At 33.8% G+C, this 22,797-nt stretch overlaps 1 protein-coding gene across 5 annotated transcripts in view; it reads right to left on the minus strand.

Moving 5' to 3' along the window:
• Positions 1-48: 48 nt before the first annotated feature.
• Fife (regulating synaptic membrane exocytosis protein fife) overlaps positions 49-22,797 on the minus strand; it is a 168,799-nt gene continuing 146,050 nt past the window's right edge. For 2 of the 5 annotated variants that reach the window (XM_085482080.1, XM_029319530.2), the window contains exons 16-23: positions 20,912-21,090; positions 20,236-20,451; positions 19,472-19,800; positions 18,451-18,633; positions 11,543-11,630; positions 11,063-11,145; positions 10,758-10,865; positions 49-10,165 (exon numbers count right to left, since the gene is read on the minus strand). In XM_085482080.1, coding sequence (XP_085338206.1) covers positions 9,855-10,165; positions 10,758-10,865; positions 11,063-11,145; positions 11,543-11,630; positions 18,451-18,633; positions 19,472-19,800; positions 20,236-20,451; positions 20,912-21,090 — 1,497 coding nt within the window. In that variant the 3' untranslated portion in view covers positions 49-9,854. Of the gene's footprint in view, positions 10,166-10,757; positions 10,866-11,062; positions 11,146-11,542; positions 11,631-15,148; positions 15,293-18,450; positions 18,634-19,471; positions 19,801-20,235; positions 20,452-20,911; positions 21,091-22,797 lie in introns of those variants that run through there. The other 3 variants (XR_014924574.1, XM_085482081.1, XM_085482089.1) reach the window with 3 other exon arrangements.

Consider the following 22,797-nt stretch of genomic DNA (forward strand, 5'->3'; position numbering starts at 1 on the left):
TTGTACATGTTTTGACAGAATATAGCTATGTAAAACGAAAATAAATCATTACCTCGACAAAAAATATTATTTATTATTTTGGTGCTTTACATGAGAATAAAACAAAACTCTGATAATTATAGGAACGAGCAGCAGTTCGATATCATTTCTTTCATTTATTCATCATTCGTTTTTATGCACGATTTTTTGTGCATAAATATAATCGCATTGACATGTGCATGCATACATTTGCATGTATATATGGCAAGAAGAAAGATATCAGTGTGACATGGAGAGGATTTTTGTGACATATTCACAAATTTTCTTGAGATTGAAGGAAGGGAATGAAATATAATTGAAAAATTCAAAGGGGACTCAATACATATGTTACAAGAAATCATTCAAGTTCATTCTCGTTAGCAAGTCTACTCGTTTTATATGCGCAGTTTTTATATGTGGAATTAAATAGAATATACATTCAAGTTGAGGAAGAAGAAAAAAACGAAAGCATGAAAAATGTGCATAAAACGAACAGATTTACCTCATTTCTAATTCGCGAAGGAGGTAACGGGAATTTTCCATCCGCCTAAAGTTTTGAAAAATATTCAATTTCGCGATGTATGCAAAAATTTCAAGCTTCAGTACCGCATGTTCACACATGTGCGATTGTATCTTCATTAGCACTATATTACATAAATATTCGTAGCATCTTTATCAGCATATAAACACAAGAAGTTATCTATTAAATTTTATAAAGAAGTAAATTCCCAATTATTAATGACAGTCAACTAGAATTTAAATAGGAGTTTTGGAAATAATTATCGACCAAACTAGCAAGTAATAATCGTTTTTATTAAGTTTCACGACGTTTCGACCATATGATTGTGGTCCTTCTCAAGTGAGAAAATAAATTAGTAAAAATTAAATCATCATACAGCACTGCACAATATTAATTTTAATTAAGAAATATACAAGTCAAAAATTAAACGTAAAATTGAAACTGTGAGACAGCCACAACGTATCCCAACCAAGGATAATTTTTACTAATTTATTTTCTCATTTGAGAAGGATCACAACCATATGGTCGAAACGTCGTGAAACTTAATAAAAACGATTATTACTTGCTAGTTTGGTCGATTATTTTCAAAACTCCTTTATAAAGAAGATTTTGTGGCATCTTTATCAGCATATAAACACAAGAAGTTATCTATTAAATTTTATAAAGAAGATTTTATGCGGCTCATAAAATCGTCTCTAATTAACGAGAATCAAATACAAGCCGACAATTTGATTTCATTTTCCTCTTTTTGTTCATTAATATTGTAGATGTACAAAGCAAGTTGTACATTCTATCATTCTGGCATTCCTTGTCTTTATATTACTTATATGCAATCTTTTCTGCGCAATATTGGTAACACGACTTATTGCTCCCTCTTCATGATTTCAAAAATGTGTTTCACATTAATTAATTCCAAAATACGAAACATACTGCGCGCAAATGTTTTTAACAATTCATTTAATCGCTTTATTTGTTAATCAAAACTATATATAGATTTGCAATCTTGTAGGATACGTATGATAGTCCTTCCTGTACTTTCTCGAGAAAAATACGCATACATTGTACTATAATAGAACTTTTGACGTATAGAAAAATATGACTATTCTGAGAAAGTAAATGAAGGTGTCTATTCTAATTGCTATATTACTCAATAATTTTATTTTTTCTTTTTCTCTATTATTCCTGTCTTATTATTATTTCTTTTGCCATCGACTCGCCATCGATTGGAAATCATTTTATGCTGCAAAATAGGCACAGCAAAATTCTATTGTTGAATGTATTAAGTACAAGATGTGTGTTCTATAATAAAAAAATATTATTTTAGGATATATGTATCTGATAAGAGATCATAAGAATGCGAACATTATCACGAAACAAACATAAATTTCAAAGTCCCCTTTGATACTGACCGCATTTATATATTTAAAATTATTCACATTATAATATTTTTAGAATTTGAAATTATAGATTTTTAATTCTCTTATGAAAAAAATTACAAATTATAAAATATATATTTTTATGTGGTTTTCATGTTAATGTCGCAATCGAACAGAAGAAAGACTCAATTCTTCTATTGATAATTAATTAAAATTTAAGTAGATTAACTAATTATTAGGGCAAAATTTGATTCACATCAATTATGAGAAATTCCTGATTTTTATATTATTTTCCTTTTTGTATAAAATAAAAACAAAATTTTACTATCAATTTGCATATTACTCTATGCGTGCCTCAAAAGATTATTTCTTGAAACGTAAATTTATCAGGCTATTATTCATTAAATATTATTTTTTTTTTAATTAATATTTTAGTAGATGTAGATCTTTTTTTTCTTTTTGACAGAATGTACATTTTTTAAAATTAATTTTTCTAAATTAATTTTTGTTAACTATTACATAAAAATACTTATCTTATTTTGAAAATATAATTAATTAATTAATTAACATCAGCTTATTTGATTAAATTATTATGACAATACATATGTGATTTAATACACGTGCGTAATATCGATTCAGGAACTTTCTCATATTACTGACAGATTGATGCTTAATCAATTACATCAATTAAGAACATAAGCGTTGGTCGTGAAAAAATTAAAAAGAAGATCGCAGTTTCTTTAATCGCTAATTATCCGTACTCTCGATTAATTCTATCACACGCTGTGGCTCTAATCCATATACGCGACAATCAACATTCAACATACAGGGAACATCACATTGAGTATGGTATATGTGTATGTGACGACATATTGTATCTACAACTTTTAACTATGTTAAGGGTGTCCTCGTGTTATAGCGAACTTTTCTCTCTTGGTTGCGAATCATCTCTCTTGTAAATGTAAGATGCATACGAGTGCGGAACATCAGGGTTACACGATCCCTCGCGAATATAGTAAGAATTTTAATAACTCTAATAATTCTCTCTAATGACAAAGCAAGAAGAATCACCAAAACGCTTGCCTTTTTTGTACAAGACTTTACAAGGCCATAATATGTTTCTTCTTGTGCTGATATTCTCCAGTACTCTTCGACACGTTGTCGGCTATTCGCACAATGTTTCTGACATTGAGATTATATAATATTATTTGCATACAATTCAAATTTTGTGACTAAAAGTGATTATATAAAATATATATGTATAAAAAGAATTTTTTTCAAGAAATATGTGGAATCAATGTTAAATATTAAAGATCGACATTTGAAACAAAACAAGAAAGCTCAATATAATTTTAGAACGAGCAAATATTTCAATCTTCATAAGTGAAATGTGTACTACTTCATTGCCACTATTTCATATTTCGCGATATAAATAAAAATAAATCTGTAAATAAAATTTTTGTATATAACTTTATAATTTAAATTTGACAGCTCACAATGTGTCATGACTGAAGGAAATCAGCATCTGTACATCAGCGAAACATTTTTCAACTGCCATCTCTATGGCTGATGAGAAAATGGCAGAATTTCTTAGCGTGTCTAATTTTATAGGTCCTACGTATCTATATAATCAGTATCTAACGACAGCGATACATTAGAAAGACGAAATGCGGAGAATATTGGAAAGAACAATTCGATTGTTTTAATAGATACGCGTAGAACCTCGAAATGATCTCGAGCTAGAATGATAGATATGCTGTAGAATGTGAGAAAAGGTCGATTAATCGAGATTAAGAATTAAACGTCTTCTAATCGAAGAGGAAACTTTACGAAATGTTCTAGTCAGATTTAATTTAATTTTAACACATTTAACTACTTCTGTCCCTAATGGTGTTCTGCGGCCGAAATTATTTGGGTCCCGAATGATTATTGTAACTCGTTTAAGATCTCTCGTACAATTCCGTTTTTCGCCTTTCTTTCCTAAATCCCTCTATTCCTCCTCCTTTCTTCTCGAAGCCACTAAGCCGCTTCGTGTCGATAACACATTTTATCAATCATTAATTTAATGATTAGAGTACTTAGGCATACGTATGTAATTAAGTCGCGCATCTACGAGAATCAAGCATTCGTGGATGGGCGTCTCTTCACAACTCGTTCGAATGTGATTTTAGGCCGTACTTGAGCAGTCGCTGTTGAGAAACGGGGATCGCAAACATCGTTATTGCCGAAATCCCCGTGGGATATTCCTTCTCGCAGAATGTGACAAGATATATAGTCGAGCTGTGATCGAATGAAAATCGTAACGTTCACGAACGAAAAGAAGATCTACATAATTCGACAAACGGCTACTTATTTTTTTTTTTCATTTTTCTCGTTTGCACAGCGTTTCGCGACGAAGTAAAAACGCAGCGATATAAATCGATCCCATTTAAAGATCCTTTTTTTTTTAATTTTTTAGCAATAATAATACAGCATTATTTACGTAAGATGAGAGCTCAAAAAATTCGCGCGGATCGATTTACGTCGTCGAAACGCCGATGTACTCGCTACCTGCTAAGCAGGCTAAAAAAGTGTCACTGTCGTTTGATCCACGTGAGGACACGCGCGCAATTCCGTGAGATTGTCTCTGACACTTACAATTATAACGAGTACAACACAGATATGTACGGGAAGAGGCCGTTATTTGTGTAACTCTTAATGTTAATTAATACCATCCTCGACGAGAGAGACGACCAATCGCGCTAATATTCATTTCAACAAAAAGAACAGCTATTTTTCTCGTCCAATCTCTGGGGAACATTTTCTATTTGCGACTGGTCGACCTAATAATTTTACAATATATCGAATGTACAATTATGCAATTGTTCGCGATGTGTGCTCGTATCTAGGAATACTTTACATGCGGCTCATAGTAATACGAATTATATCATAAATATTACATGTTATTTTCTAAAGATTCATAGTGTAAGTTTGAATCAATAATTTCGATTGTCAAGATTGATACAACGTATTTGCATGTACGTATATATGCGCTCGTGTGTATTTATTTATCTGTTTGTCAGTCTATATCTGCATGTGTATCTGTATCCTTAATGATTTGTTTAATACATGTATATGTGTATTAGTAGTTGTAAATCAATGTAGAGTTGTAAATTAATGAAGACAGACTCTACGTTAAGGTACTAGCATTCTGTCGTAGAAAAATCGTAGTCGGTTTTTATCTGGGAGCGAGTGGCATGCATCTAGATTTTACTGTAAGGTAAGCTCCAACTTTGTCGAAAAACTGTTTAGAAGATTTTCAGAAACGCGCGCGAAGTGAGAGAAGCATAGCGAATTACTTACAGTTTAAGCGTTTGCTACTCAACATCTTAATCGTAAAGATAATATATAAATATAAACATAAATATAAATATATAATTTTATATATTCATATTTATTTTATATTTAATTATAAATATATATTTTATTTTTATTTATTTAAATATAAATAAATAAATATATGTGTGTATGTGTGTGTGCGTGTGTGTGTAAAAAATGTAGTATAAAATAGATATAGTTAAATAACATCAAACTTATAAAAATGATAATATTTTTATATGTATATCAGAAAGTTAATGTTAAATTCTCGCAAAAATAACAGAGAATGCTTTTAAACATCTTAAATGTCAAGAATCCGGAATCTAAGCTAATTGAAATCATTGATGGAAAATGATACAAAGAACAACAGTTCAATTCGTCATCCCTAAATCAATTACCATCATTGATTACAGTTTAGCACTGTGTTATAAAATGTAGATTCTCATCTCGATTTTGTAAATGCTGCATTAATATTTAGTACAGTCATAGGAGAACAAGCAGCAGCGATAGTGATAACAGTAACAACGGCATCAGTACACTGAAAAAAAATTTATTGACTTGTGACTAAACCTTTCAACTAAATTACTACTTTGTTAACTGAACATATATTAATATTTAAATAGAATATACGTTTTGTTAGATTTAATATGTTATGGTAAAATTCTTTTCTCGACCGTACTGGCAAATATTATTTATTCAATCACAATTGTGTACGGTCTAGAAAAGAATTTTACCTTTTTTAAATTCTGTCTGGCGATTCTCAAATATCTACGTTCTTATTTAATATGTTATATTTAATTTAAATATTTTTACGTGTTCAATTAACAAAATAATATTTAATTCAAAGGTTTATTCGAGTTAACGAATTTTGTTCAGTGTAACGATAGCTAGCACGATCGTAGTAGTAATAGTAATTTTTAGGTCACTTCGAAGGCTAGTAGAAAACGAGCTTAGAACACGCTCAGCTATTTATAAAGAAGAAATCCTTCATCTAAAGTGTAGATGATTGCATTCATACGAGAAGATTGTCCATGCGATAATCTTCATATGAGACTTTCGGCGAAACACGTCTGTCTGAATGAATTTTGTCATCTTCGTCGAAAGTTCCATCGATTTTCATTACCTTCGCCACGAATATCGTTTTTGCTTGATTTGTTTGCGCTTGTACTTTCTGTTTATGTACACATCGTCGCTTGTTAAGCTTTTACTAAGTATTTTAAACTTACTTCCTCCCGCCTTTCTTCATCTTGAATTGTCATTCGTCAAACGTATCGTTTCTATTCGCGAAACAAATCAATGAAAATACTTTCAATAATAATATACGAGTATTATATTGAATCTAATAAACGGAGGCTACAAGGTCTCTCTACTTCACGAGATAATGCGTATACGTCATTTTGGCAATATTCGAATTCGAATCCAATATATTAATAACGTCGGATATGTGTTTCTAGGCCGAGTAGATTGATTTCACGTGAGAGATATTTTGTTAATCTGCGGTAATTCTCGCAAAGGCACAACCGTGTCTGTCTCGTTTATGACTCTTGCGAGACTTGTCGCCGTTTTCGAGGCGCGAGAGACCGATGAGAGAAGCGATTATATATCGACAAAAAGTAGGATAAGCAGCCCTAATCAAGTGATTAAAAATATTTCTTCTCTTCTCATATATGTCGATCTTGCTCATTGTCGCGTTCTGCGTTTTTTAAGTAAAAAATTACTTTCTTCGGATGTGCTTATATAAGCGTTCGCGATTGAAATATTCGCCTCAATGAAATCTTTGCAAGACTCGTTCGAATCGATTGGATCTTAAAGATCCGACGTTGAACAAAATAAAATCTACCAATCTGAATATTTACAAAAATGTAAGATGAACGCAAACGTTGTTAATAATGCAACTGCGAGAGAATATATAAGAACTGCACACGTATGTATACCTATATATCGTCGTTAAGAATTTCGTTTCAACATCGATTTGCGAAAATAAATCTTCGATCGAGAACTTTCGTTGACATCCCTTAAACATCTACATATCGTTAACATCGAGTTTTAATGTGTGATATGGGATAATGACTTATCCTTACATCGTATCGTTTAAACACATGTACATTTTGATTATCCTTCTCGTTACAATTTTCCGGCACAGAGAGATGTTATGTAATAATAATATAATGCATTTATATAGGATGTCACATGCGATCCGTCGTCGGATTATTCGACGTCGTAAGAGTTTTACGTTATTACATATACACATCATTTAAATATCGCCGTCTTATTACTGTCTCTTTGCATCTCTGCGCACACACCACACTCGATATATGTATATAATAATAAATCTGTGAACCTTTTTTAACCGTTTAGATATATGACTCACACATCGTGAGGGTGCTGCCGGGTCATTTTAATTAATTATATATGTGTACGGTATTATCACGTTTATCTATTGCACTAATTATTCGGGCGGGGTAAGCGCAATAATTCTGGACAATTCATTCTGCCCCCTAATTCCGTCGCGAGACATTGTACGTGGGATTTAAACATTCACATTGACACGTCCCGAGGATCATCGTAAATTATCTCGAAGCAAAATAAGAAGTGAGAGCTTCCTCGAATTTTCCTCGTATCTTTTTCTTCTATTATATTTTCTATGAATTTTCACGCGATCGAATCTCTTCGAGATTGCTTCGTGAAATCAGAGTGATCTTCGGGATCGCTACGCGAAAAGGGACGTCGATATTAGATCTGAGAAACGTCGAGGAAATCCGCCTGATCGTCTCGCTATCAGTCTACGAGCTACAAAAATTGTGCGACTTCTAAACACCGAGTTTGGTTGATTATTATTCAAGTTGGCCGCAAACTTTTTTAGTTACCTCTGGAACTCCTTCTCCATCTCATCCGCTCCTCTCGTCACTACCTCAAGCTAATTGCTCTTCATTTTTCTTCTGTCATCGGCTCGGCCAGCGAGCCTTGAAACGATTGTCTATCATTAAGTTAAAGCAGATTGCGCCGTTCGAGATATTCCATTAGATTCGCCTGTTTTCTATCCTCATCATTTTTTTCGCATGCGAACAGAAAATTCGAATCTTATAATCTTATCGATTGTTAAATCTATATAATTTATCCTACAACTGTAATATATAGATGTAACATTTGTATATATAAATTAATATCGGCATATGTGGCAAATCTCTCAGATTTTTCAGCGTAACAGAATATGAAATATAATGAAAAATTATATATCGATTATATCAGAGCAGAGAGATCGTTTGTATTATCACATTGTAAATTTTCTGTTTTGCATCCGTTTTGAATAGAAACGCGAATCCTGGAAGCACCTCGTCGACGCGAGAGGATCAAATGGCCTTTAGTGCTCCTTGTTGATCCTCGATATTTGAATTAAAGTGTACGAAATTCGATCGAATCACTGACTGGATCAACCAGATGAAACCGCCTGCGGCGGCAGATGTCGGTCGAGTTTCGTTTCGTCATCGACGTTTCCGTCGAAATATATTTGTTTCGGAAAAAATGGACCCTTGTCTCATCTTATCAGGATACATGGCTGTATGCGGTTATTCATTGCAAAAAATAATTTCTCTTTCTTCTTTTTTCATATTGTTGTGCAAACACACTTGCGCAGGTACACCTTTATTGCTGAAATCATTACGAAATACCGACGCGAAAAGCACTCGCGGATCTCGAAAGGCGCTGATCAAAGGAACTCGGTTCTATGGAACTTATTCTGTTCTCTTTACCATCTCTTTGTATTTTTATCGAGTCGAAACGCGACGATGTTTACGCTGACGTCGTTCCACGAACGCGAATTAAAAGTGTTACATCTTTATGATTTTCGAAATTGATTGTCTTCTTGAACAATTACGATAAAACCATCTGGAGTTGATTGTCTTCTGGTTATATGATACGCGTTATTTTTTCAGATCAAGTTTGTCAAACGATATATGATCGATCCGTTCTGCTCATTGATTGTTTTTCCCAATCATTTTTTATGATAATCTCAAAGTTGCATGCTCTTCATAATAATATTTTTTAAAACTCTATTTAAAGACGGATATTTTAGAAATACACGCCTTTCTTTTATGTATCGTTCATTATCTCTTTGCTTTATCAATCGATTTAATACACAGTTCAATTCGTTTAACGTTCCTTCTTAATCTCTTGATAGCAAAAGAAAAATAGATGTATATAGCAGAAAATAGAATTAATACATAAATAATTTTCAGCTAATCTCGATTGAGTAAAAGAAAAATATTTGTTCGTCCGAACGATATTTCGCATAATATTATGAATGAAGACTAATAAATCGTAAGAAGACTCGGAAAGACTCGGACTTCGTTATTGACAAACTCATCTTTTGGAACAACATACGTTTCATCGCTGTACTCAAGAACTCGCAATAATAAGAAACGCCGTATTTTCGTAAAGAGATCGAGAGTCATCAGCCAGCACATGATCAGCCACGATTTCCATCAAGAGATAATCTTGACGACGGACTCGCCCTCGTCCTTGAGCAAAAGGCTCAGTCTGAGGTCGAGTTCGCCGGCCTCGAGGGCCCACTTTTCCCTTAGCCATCATGGCGAGTCCGCGTTGTGCGAGCCGAGGGTGTGAATCGGGAAGAGCGGATACCAGTCGAAAATAAATTCCTTCGGCGGCATTACATCGAGGTTCACTTCGGCGCCGCCCAATCCTTGGTTGCTCTCGAAGGCCTGCTTCTTCTCCCACAGCATTACCAGCAAGTGTCTGCCCTGCATGACGTCGCAGCGACCGTATTTCAGCGTCTGCCGATACTGCGGATTCTTCGAGTGTCGTACCACGCGAGTCTTGCGCTTCTGCAGCCACTTATCGCTATCTCGTTCTCGCAAGTACGTTTTCACGTAAGTATCTGCGGAGAAGAAGAAAAGTTTCGTGCACACTCGAGAAAATACTCCTCAAATCAGACTGTTTTCAGCGTCAAGTGGAAAGAATTGCATTTCTTTCTCGTGTTGCGTGAAGCTCCAACTAATCCTCGAAATTAAGAAAAGGAATTTTTCAATGTTAGAAGTTACACGTGAAAATCATTTCGGAACAAAAATCTGTAAGAGATGAAGAAAAGCATACAGTATTTCTGACGTTGAATTTGATTCAATCGTTTTATCACTTGAATTAATCCATCATCATCATTTATAATGTAGCAGCTTCGTTAATGTATCTAATGATTAACTGATAAACAAGTAAGTCATCATGATTATTTGGTGGATTGAACGCTTGCTCGGAAAGTGCTTTCAAAACGTTAAAACAATGCATGAATAATCCAACAAGACAGAACCGTAAAAGTAACGGCTGCAAAATTAACGTTTTGTGCGAAGATAAAAGGAAGGCTTTCAAAGAAGTTATTGAAGAGCATTTTACATTAGCCGTAAACGTAAAAGCGAGCGAACTCCTGGGAATTAATGATAGTAAAGAGAAGAGTGGCACACATGTGCTCTTCAAATTACCTGGCTCCTCCTTCTCCTCGAGACAGATGTCTCTTGCGCAGATAACTTCGACTTCGAGAGCTCCCTTGCAGAGGTAGAAGCCCAGCTGCACTTCGCCGTTTTGCGCGCCTGCAATGCACATAATCTTGAATAAAGTAGATGCGATGGAAGCGTTAGTTTAGAAGCTGCTTATATATTTAAGCAAGTCTAATAGAGTATATTATGCAATAAACGTTTCAAGTGTTTCATGTAAATAAGGGTTGACAATGAGTCGCGGTTTTTGTGATCCAGCTAATATTTCTTCTATTTTAAATTGGACGTATTACCACTTATTATTTTATATCCTTTCGGTAACACCTGTCCGCGACCCAGTTTCAGGTCGACGCCGTTTTCATTTCTCGCCGACTGACTGTAACAGCAAGAAAGTTATAAATACAGTTACGTTTAGCTTAATCAATTTCAAGTAATTTTGGATCCACACTGTAAAAAAATATGTAATATATTACACACAAAAATATGTAAAATTACATAAATAATAAGTGTAAAATTACACGATAAATTATAGAAATGATTACCTTTTCATTATTTATCATGTAATTTTACATTTATTATTTATGTAATTTTACATATTTTTAATGTAATTTTATAAAATTTTTTTACAGTGCATTTTTTATCGTAAATATCGCGATAAAACAATATTAATGATATATAAAGTATAATTTATTGAAGAATAGATAATAAACGCATCGTAAATATGATTCGAATAAATCGATTTGAATTTGTCGCAAGAAAGATGAGTCGCGTACCTCCATTTCTCGTCTTCGTCGGATTCGCTATTTCGATCATAAAATTTCTCAGGAATCTCCATGACGCTGTCTTTGCGCTCACCCCGCCCTACGAGTTAAAAAATATTTTTTTCACATTATTGATCATCGACCAGACTGCAATCTGTATGGCGTTGCTTACTCGTAAGCAAGACTCTGTCACGAAATTATAACTCGCATTCATCGAACAACTTACTCAACACATATAATTCTCACTCCTATTGATTATTATTTTCTAAGTGCACAACCATACAGATCGCAGTCATTAAGTTATTGAGAGAGATAATTTACACCTTTCCAACCAGAAGATTTGTTCAGTTCTACAGGCTTGTTGTTTCAAACTCAGTTTTGCGACAGATTTTTCAGATAAGCTTCCTACTGAACAATACAACTGCAAAGCTTCTTCGATCGTATAAATTTCAGTATGATTTTAATGATTTATACATTCTACTATTAATACATCACGTCTCATACATATAATTCTTTTTTATAAAATATTTATTAAAACGACGAAATAATTGACAATATTTTTTCAAGTGACAACACTATATTAATGTCTTATTCAATTGTCATGTCAAATAAATAATGATAAAAATTCCAGCTAATCTTTTTAAAGTCATATTTAATAGATAATAAAGAAACAGAAAGATCATATATGTATATCTTTACATAATTTATAATACAAATTGAATAAATTGATTCTTTTCTCGTATATTATTTTCTTTTACTTTAATACCAATTTCTGAACTGCTTATAGAATATCATGTATTTTAAGTATACTAGAATACACAATAAATTTTGTTATCCATTCGATCAATACGAATGATGCTATTGAATCGTGAAATTCAACGACCGAAGCTTCCTGAATTAGGTAGATATATGTAACAAGTTCCAACGCGTTTTCTCTACGTAGAAGTAAGATACAAACTTCGATTCTAAAGTACCAGTGATAGCAGGGAGTTTCAACTCTACGAAGAGGAAAGTTCTCGATAGCTGTAATAAGATAATTAGAAGCTCGGAGATCTAGTAGTTCGCCCTTGTTCTATCGTTAACATATTCCGTCCAAACTATAATTCTCACTATGACTTTATATATATATAGTTATTAGTTACAAAACACACGAATCAATCTTAAGACTGCCACATATTTTCATTAAAACAAAGATTATTGAAATTCTATATATTTTTCTCGTCTTCCAATAATAGGCTCTATTTAGTAATAAACAAATATACAGATTATTTCGACTCAGAAATTAACTTGTTTTGATAAAATTATAAAGAAATCAGTATAGTCTAAAATATATTTTATTTTTTATTTATTGTTACAGTATCATATTCTTTCGTGCGATGTAAATTTTCAATTAAATGTCTTGAAAAATTTTAAATACATATGTAATTAAAAATATAGATAAAAAAAGGATAAAAAAATTAAAAATAAGCCGATAAAAACATAACATTGCATCAATAGAAAGTTATAATCAATACAAATAGAGTTAGTTATAATAAGTTAATTATATTAGTAAAGTGCTATTAAATGCTCAGGTCAATACAGTGCTCGAAAAACATGCGACATTACGACGACGACATTCGATTTCTCTTACCTAAGATCACAACTGTAGATAGCAACAATGGTGTAGCAGAGCAAATGACTAGCGTTCACATTATCTACAATGCTAATAATGCATTCCGAAGCAATTATTCCGAAGCGTTACCTATTCACTCTAATTGCAAGAAACGGTTGGGAAAAGATAAGCAAGACAGGAATCACGAGGGTTTGCAGAATAGAATATATATAGGACGTGGATAAGGTACTTTTTTGCTTTCTACTCACCTGTCCGATGATGATTCGAAATGGCACAATTTCCGAAATGTATAAGAAAATACACGTAAAAATAACGATAGCAAATCGCAAATTATTCATTTATTCGATTTTGAAAGTTGTTCAAGCTAAAGTTATGAAAACTTAAATGTTGAGTCGTTATCGTTTTAAAATAATTTAAGAATATTCGACTTCATGCGCGTTTATATGTACATATTTTTTTCTGCAAAAATGTTATGAGATTATATATTACAATTACAATAATTTTATTAAATAAATTAAATATACTACATTAAAATTTTTGACAGTAATAATAAGCTTGAATAATAATGTCACGCGATAAATGCAATTTGAACGAAGACATTGTAAATATTTTGAACAATTGTCTCATTTAAATTCATGAAAGATATAATCTTAAGAAAAGGGAGAAAAAGATGAATGAGTTAATTAGAGAGAAGAGGGCAAGAAATTACATGTTAAAACTCTTGGCGATTAATTAGATTAATAAATAAAAATAGAGAGTAAAATGTGAAATACAACTGTAAAGTAAGAATTTAATGATATATTCGAGAAGTTGGAAAACTAACAAAAGTATAATTAATTTTGTTGTAAAAAATTATATTTCGATAGGATTACGAAGGGAAAGGATGCGTCTGCGAAAAGAAAGAAATCACGAATGAAACAGGGGAAGTTTATTTTCTCTTTGTTTTATGATAAATGATGTTACGTGAATCTCTGAAAAATATAATGTGGCTTGTGTATCAGGGAGAAGACAAATTAACAGTACGTGTGTGCAAAAAGGGAGAATTGAACATAGATAAAGTAATAGCGCAAAAATAAAGTATATACGTGGGAGATATCTCAGAGATGGCATTTGCTCTATAAAAAAAAGCATTGATATATCATTTCGAATATCTTTTTTTGTGAAGTACCTTGTCTACGTCATTGATTAATAAGAATTGTAAAGAAGAGCGGGAGAAGAAATAAGGGAGAAAATAAAGGTAGAAAATAAAGATAGAAAGAAAAACAAATGTTCAATATGTGGGCGTAAAGTAGATAGACGAGTTTGTTATCCGCAGACTGATTATAAAAAATATTTCCTCTTGTATAAAAATTTCCAGAATTATCCAAAAGATGCTTTTCTATTTCGATTATAAAATTTATATCATTAAAAAATTAAAAAATAATTCAAACGCTGTTTGTTAAAAAACGCGTTTTGAATATTTATATATTTATTGATACATTATTATATTTACTATTTAGAATTTATCAAAAATATAAAAGATTTATTGTATTTTTTTCTCAAATACACGTACTGAAGCAATTAGTGGAATTATTATTGTATGTGTGTGTAATAAGCAGATTTTTCATTTTCTAGAATTATTTTTAATAAAAAAATTTTATGGACAGAAAAAATAATTTAAAAAATACTGTTACATTTAAAGATGCAATCTGAAAATTCCAGAACATATAAATTTTTAGATTCTGCTTCTAATTCTCGATCTGTTTGTATCCCATTATCGAATGTTCGCAGACTGTCCCATATTAACAAATTTGTTTTGTATATATATGTGTGTGTGTGTATAAATAAACCTACCCCTATTTTCTTTCCGCTGCGGACTAAGTAACGACGCTGTTGTTAAAAGGGGTAAACTAAGGGAGGCAGAAATTGGAAGCGAGATCCTGCCTAAGGTATATACAGTAGAGATAGACGGAAATTGGCGGAGAAAAAGAGCGATAGACAGTGAACGACAGAGAAAGATGTCTTACCGGAAGCCCGTAACGTTGGTTGACAGTGCCCTGCGGTTATTTATCGAGGTGGTATTGAGTGCGGCAGTGGGAAGGAGGCCGAGTTACCGGTCCTCGGAGACACAGGCTCGCACTGCCACACAGTAACTGTTGGGACTACGCACTCTGTTGTCGTTGTTGGTGGTCGATGGTGGTTGTATTGGTGGTTGGTTGATTGGTTGGTTGGTTGATTGGTTGGTTGGTTGGTTGGTTGGTTGATTGGTTGGTTGGTTGGTCGTGCGTGCGTGGCCCACGATTTGTCGTCGATAATCGGGGTCGTGACGATGGCCGATGGCGTTTCGACCGAGCGAACCGAGTATTTCGTGATTCGAGTCGAATACGAAGAGCATTCAGAGTTTTGGCATTGGGCGAACGGTGCCGAGACCGAGAAAGGATATCAAGAGAATCAACAATACAGTGAGATGCGTTCAAGTTCAAAGTGCACGCCAAGCTCGAGGCAATGCACTTATGCGAACGAAGATGCACACAGCATGTCAACAGGAAGTCGCGGATATGAGGCGACAGAAACTGATTGGATGATTGCGATTCTTTGGTGGCGCCGAGACGAGCTTGATAATCTCTTCGCACGCAGTGACTCAACGAGGTGGATGTCGCACACGCGAGATAGTTTGAGCAAAAGGCGGAGAAGAGAGAAAGAGAGTGAGAGAGAAAACATGAGTAGACAGAAATAATTATGAAAAGCACTTTAACCACCGTTTTAAATTCGTTATGCCTTTGTATATATTTCCCAAAAGTCAGCTACCTCATTTCTCATGTAATTTTCAGCCTATCCTTCCTCATGCTAAATAATGAAAGGAGTGTCGACAATTTCATGTTTATTCGTTCAACTAATGGAATGAACACTTTATCTCGCAAACATTTCATGTCACTTTAATTACGTAGATTTTATCATACATTTCAAATATGTATTAATTTTTGGACCCATTATTTCATAAATGCCCACACGAAAAAATCATTCACGCATCCACCCCGTTTCAGTCGGAAGCCACCAGCTAAAGCAACCTGATTAAGCCTGAACGAATGAAGAAACGATAATTTTGCTGACAGAACGATCAGCAGCGCATCGCTATTATGACAGCTTGGCACGGCTGGTGTCGATGAAGCAAACAACACTCGAAGGTGTGGATGAGAGGTTGAAGAACTAAGAGTAGACACAGAAAGAGAAAGAGAAAGAGAGAGAGAGAGGGAGAGAGAGAAAGAAAGAGAAACATAAAGGTCACGACGTTAGAATCATACAACGTGCGTGCAACAGCACAGGAGCGCAATAGCGTATTATATGTCTTCTGCTGTTCCGATTACGTTGATGGTGCTAGAGATAATGCACTTTCTTCCGCTTCTCGTGAAAGCGCGAAGCATTGCGAGAGAAGGTATTTCCGGTATTTTCGGAGTCGTTACTCTGTCAGGCTGTAAGACGATACGAGCAGTCAGCAACAGGCACAACAGCGGCGCGCAACAATAATTGTAGTACAAAGGAGCGGAGAGCACAAATCGCATTAACTTTTGCTTGGCTGGGATGGAGAGAGAACATAGAACTTCCGTCCGTGAAACACAAGCCGAAGCGAGAGAGCGACAGGAGTACGGAAACGTGGAATATGAACTTGGCGAGTTAAAACGATGTCAGCTCGTCGACCGGGACGATGACTCTTCGAGTGATGTATAAAAGCGAGAATGATGATTGACGAGTGAGAAATCAGCACGATGGAGATCATTTTGCTTGAATTGCGGATGGATCCATTAATGGTGATAGAAACGCTTCTACTTCGATTCTGGCTCGATTTCGACGTCAACATCGATCAGTTCCTCGCAATTCGGTGAACGCATATATGTCGATAAGTGTTGGATATTTTTACAACGTAAGTCTGGAATATATTGTTGGATATTTATAGCGGAATCCAGGAATGAAGTAGAATCGAACATTAAGCGTATGTGAACGATAAGACGACGCAATTGAAGACGCAAAAACAGAAGGCTTTCGAAAGCGATCATCGTCATGGTCGACGTTAGATAACAAGTCTGAAATCAATCTGATCCCGAATTCCCGAAGTCGTGTTGAGGTCCTTTCTAGGTCGGGCTGTTCCCGCTCGGATACGTTACATAAATTGATAAACGTATATGACTTTTGGCAAAGGAAGGAGAAATTCCTCTGCGTGTTAGAAACGTTCGCTCGGTCAAACCGCGCAGGATCGACAGGACGTGATAGTGCGAGACAGATAGTAATTTGCATAATAATTGCCGAAAACAAGAATATAGAAAAACTTTACAAAATGGTACGATTTGTGGACATAAACGTGTAGATGCGGGTTATATTAAATGCGATCGAAAGAATAATTATCAAATAGAACTGAAGAAAAAGAAATGTAGGATGATTTTCGACTATGTTGTGCATATAATACATAATAAAAAATCCTAGAATCATCTCTACCTAGACATCTCTTTACCAAAATTATTCGTCGTAACCATTATTACGAAAAAATATCCTGTTTTGCTTGTATTATATAATAAATAACATAGTAATATATAAGAGATCTAAAAAAATAAAATTAAAAAAGTTTAGATTTACACAAGTCATAATTAATTATATTTATATAAATGACATCTTTTAAACTTGTAAAAAATATTCATTTCCATCCATTTTAAAATTTTATAAAAATTTATATTTTTCTACTATCTGTCCTTTTTAATTGCGAAGGAAAGAAAAAAAAATATATTTAAAAAATCGTGAGATGGTGATTATAAGTTGCAGAAACTGCTGAGTTTTTAATACAAAACTATTTTATAAAAATCAAAGATAAAGAATAAAAAGAAAAAACATCAATTAAAAATATGTAGAAAGAAGGAAAAGCAGACAGATGATTCGTTTAATGCAACGAATGCGATTAGACGGTCACGTATGAGACGATGCATGAATACTCAGTATGTTCACTCACGCGCACACACACTTATATACATTTAAATGCACACGATATGCATATGATAGACTTTCATGTAAATGAGAGATATCGGCTGTTAATCGGATTAGATGGTGATAATGGCGCGACAGACCGACGAGAAACGTTAAACAACAATAACGGTGACAAAAGGAAGAACAAGAGAGAAGAGAGAGATAAAAAGAGAGTGTCACAAAATGCAATAGTAAAAATGATGGTGGAGGTGGTGACGAGCGAATGGAGAGGTACAAAGACAGACAAACAGACGACGGACGACGGACGAGACGAACGAGCGAAATGATGGCCAAGAGAAAGCAAGGAAACGTTTATACTCACGGCTGCCGCGTCTCTTGTCGCCGGTAAGGCTCATGGTCCTATTGAGCTCACCCTTGGCCGCCTTCAGCGTTCGCAGACCCTCCATTACCTCCTCAGGATCCCTCATCGGTCTTGTGAACGAGCTACGCCGACGATCACGATTGTAATGTATGGGAGGTAGGTCGGCTTCGCCCATGCTTCCACCTGCAAAGTAAATTTGATCAGATTTCATTAGACGGTGATTAGAACAATACATTAGACTGACATCGATGCTATCTCACCCTTCATTCTTTAATTTCTTTTCATATAGGGGAAAATGAATATTATTGTTATTATTATTATTATTATATTTATCTGTATTTGTCTTTAAAGCTACTTTAACACTAACTTTCATGATACTTCGTAGTGCATCGATTTTTGCTGTTCACAACATTTTACATGAGCTTTTTGCTGAAGCGACGTAATCGAATAGCGATAATCGAGGAAGCTGTTACTTAAGCGTACCAAGTACTTCCAACAAGCACTCGAAGATACCGAACAATAGCATCGCCACTGGCTAGCCACTATGTCGTTATCATCTTTGAAAAGGAGCAGAAGAAGAGTGTGCTTGCTTGAAGATAAGAGCCTTCTGCAGCTTGCAGCAGAAAGAGGGACACAATTTATTGGGTCGAGTATTTGCGGATGACATGAAAAGTTTTGGTAAAAAAGTCTTTTTAAAATCTAATTTTTTATTTTCAATATATACATACATATATATATGTGTGTGTGTGTGTGTGTATATAATTTTACAAAATTTTTTTTATAGATAAATAGTTGAATGAACAAATATTTAATATTCATTTAATTAATATACCTATTTCATTTTTTTTAATAACTTCTACACTATTAAATGCTCTCGTAATGAAGTGTCGTATTAGTCTCTCTCTTTACCGGGAAACCAATGGAATTTCTTCGACAATGATGTATTTACTAACACGTCAGTGCATTCCCCGGGGGAGGAAAAATGGCTCGCGTGTCGAATGGTTCTCGTGTCGATACTCACGTTTGCTATCTGTGCCGCCCTGACTCTGGAAGCTGCTTCTGCGGCTACCCGGCAGAGATCTGCTGTAATCCCGGCTGAGCTCGTAGGGCTCGACCTCGAGCTGTTCGGACTGGCTTGAGCCGCGTCTGGAATTGGCATGCCAGGCGTGATCCGGATGCAGGAAGCAGAACTCCGGGCTGCCACTGTCACTCTGCGTGTCGTCGCTGTAGCTACGATCCCGCAACTCCTTCCTCAGCAATCGTTGAGCGATGTCCGTCGATAACGAACCGCGTGGCGAGCAGTACGGCGTTTTGCCTGTTCTAAGCCCGCGTGGATCTTCCAATCGATACCTAGATATCCAGGAATCACACTTTTTGACATGTAAACTCGAAAATTTACGTTGTCATTTTCATTCATTTATAGCCGTCAATCTGCGCGAATGCGCTTGTGTGATTTATAAGCAGTTGCATTCATCACTTTCGAATATGATTTTTTATTATTTCGATTTTATACGCAATAAATTAATAATATAATATATTCATAAAGAATATTAAAAAATATTCTTAATAAAAAACAATAATTATATTCAAATTAAGATTATTCTATTCAATTTATAGTAATAATTTAATAATTTTATTTAAAATTTAGAATAACTCTTGTATAATAATAATAATTATAATTTGTGATAATTCACGGATCAGTCAGTTACAGGCTACACTGTAAAAATATTATGTCTTTCGATATAAAGAGTTCTCCAATGTTCGTTCTTTGAGAGATGCACTTACCAAACCGCTCGATCATTTTCAAGCGCTCGCTGAACATCGACAGTGCATTCACCGAGAAACACATTATCACCATCAGGACAGTAATCCCAGAGAGTCACCTCGATCGCACGTTCCATCAGGCTCTCGCCATCAACTCCGGTAAAGAACAATGTAGCGTTCCAGATAGGTTTCTGGGTCGGCTCAGCCACGATAGTCTTTAGCGGAGCTGCATCGCCGCTGTATGAAGGTCACAAGTAATTAATTAATCTCTCAATTTAAATTGTCGAGAAGCATAAAATAATAATAATAATAAATTACGAGGAAGAAGTTAAGTCTCTTGGTGTATAAAATTCTAAAGGCAATTAATTATAAGATATAATTATAATAAAAGGTAATTATGAGAAAAAAGTAAGTTAATCATTTACGTAAAACTACTCTTAAATATTCAAAACGTTGTATTTCAATTTTATATAATATAATTTTATATTATATAATATAATATAATTTTATATTATAAAATATAATCTATATATGCTTGTATATCACAAATTTATATATGGTATATATATATGATCCTTATTTTGTTTTGGTATATAATACGAATTTTACGCGATTATAGAAAGGGATTTCGTACAAGTCCAATGTGTGTTGGACATGTCCAATCCGAAAATTTACGAGATCACCGAAGAGATCTTACCATGGTGGGGCAAGGATGAGCTTGGCGAAAGCTTCCGGCAAGATGCCGAATCCAGCATCTTCCCGAGCACATAAGTCGTCGGCCATAAAAACCGAAACAACCAATTCTTTTCGTTCTGCCTCGTACGAAACCTGGATTTGTATGCGACCAGTCACCTGTCTCTCTTTTGCTATTTGTTCCTAAAATATAGGAAACCGATATTAACATCTCCGATATGTCAAAATCTAAAGGGTTCAAGATTTCTGAACCTGCGAATGATGACAAATGTTCCTTGTTTTTTATTTATAATTTAGATAAAATTTACAATTATCAAAATAATGAGTTAATATTACAAAGTTACAAGATTTTGAACACATAGTAAATATTAAAATTCGAAGAGAAATAATGACGATTTTAGGAATCAATAATTTTGACATAGATTGGAAACAATATTAAATTATATTCATTAAATCAACACACACAATTTATGAAAATAATATCGAGAAAAGTGCTTAATTTAAAGTTTAAAGTACCCGAATCTTAAGCTAAAACATTTTGAAGGTTTTTTTAAAAATAGAACTTTCGTGACCATTCGCGGCTGTCATAAGGAGCTGGAAGCAGAGTTAATTTTACATGCAGAAGCGGTTTCGCGGTGGAGTTTTGTTTAAGAGATAAAACGAAGATGAAAATGGGAAAACTAAGAGCAGTCCTCGAGGTTTAGTTTTATTTAGTGTCAAGATCCATTCCGTGTTACAGATCATACAACATAGCAATCATGGATGTGTATATATGTGTGTGTATAGGGATGTAGTCCTAGAAAAAGTATAATATTATAAAATTAAATTAATTTATTAAATTAAATTAATTTTATCCTTTTAAGCTATTCACAGATTGATAATCCGTTCCAACAAATAATAAAGTATCTAGAAATTTAGAAATCCATAACTACAATTTATCTTAGTATTTCAAACTTTCTGAAAAAATTTCCAATTTTTGCATTTATAAATTTTTGAATGTTTATATTTCTGTAAGTCTATTTTAAATTTTGTTTTTTTACTAGAGAGACAGCATATATTGATTATAAAATTGATCTTACTTCGATATTTTTGCAGTCATTTCTTAAAATAATTTTAATATATTTACTGTTGAACACTATATTTAATATCTATAATTAAACCTTTCTCTATATTTATTTTATTTATTATAGAAGTACTTAATAATAGAGAAGGGACTACAACCCTAGACGTGCGGTACAGTCAAGAAAAACGTTCGTTTGAACAGGCCTTTGTTAATTCTCATTCATTTCAAATTTTTCTTTCGCTATGTACGATTGACGATTTATATAATCTCCTCTCGGTCTTCTTCTTCTCTCCTTGTACTTCTCTTCCAACTTGTTTCCACGACATCCTTCACACGTCTTCTCTGCAATTTCAATTTTCCGTATTTTCCCAAATCGTTTATAATCGCGAAAACATAAGTAATCCATTATTCTTTTTCTTTTTACGTACGGTTTTCTCGGACTGTAAGTTTGATACGTATTTACATATATATATATTTTATATATGTATATATATATATATATATATATTGATTTTACTATTAAATAAGAAATTCTTTTTATGCGCAAGCAAGAAACATCATATATATCGCAACGCGCTTCTTCGGCTGCAATAAGTCATATTATGACGTATAAAACAATGATATATTTGTCATAAAATATTTATGCACGATTTTAATACTTTAATGATCGAAATAACTTTATCGTATTCTCTAGCATGTTTTCTAAATGAAAACTTGTTTATACCACGTAAATTGATCGTACTGCTGTTGCATTTATGAAAACGGAAACCAATTGATATTATACTACTACTATTTCTGTTAAGTGTGAAATGGGATATGAATTTGTG

The sequence above is a fragment of the Nylanderia fulva genome, unplaced genomic scaffold (assembly GCF_048542155.1).
Source record: "Nylanderia fulva isolate GAGA-0341 unplaced genomic scaffold, ASM4854215v1 Scaffold10, whole genome shotgun sequence".
Taxonomy (NCBI): Eukaryota; Metazoa; Arthropoda; class Insecta; order Hymenoptera; family Formicidae; genus Nylanderia; species Nylanderia fulva.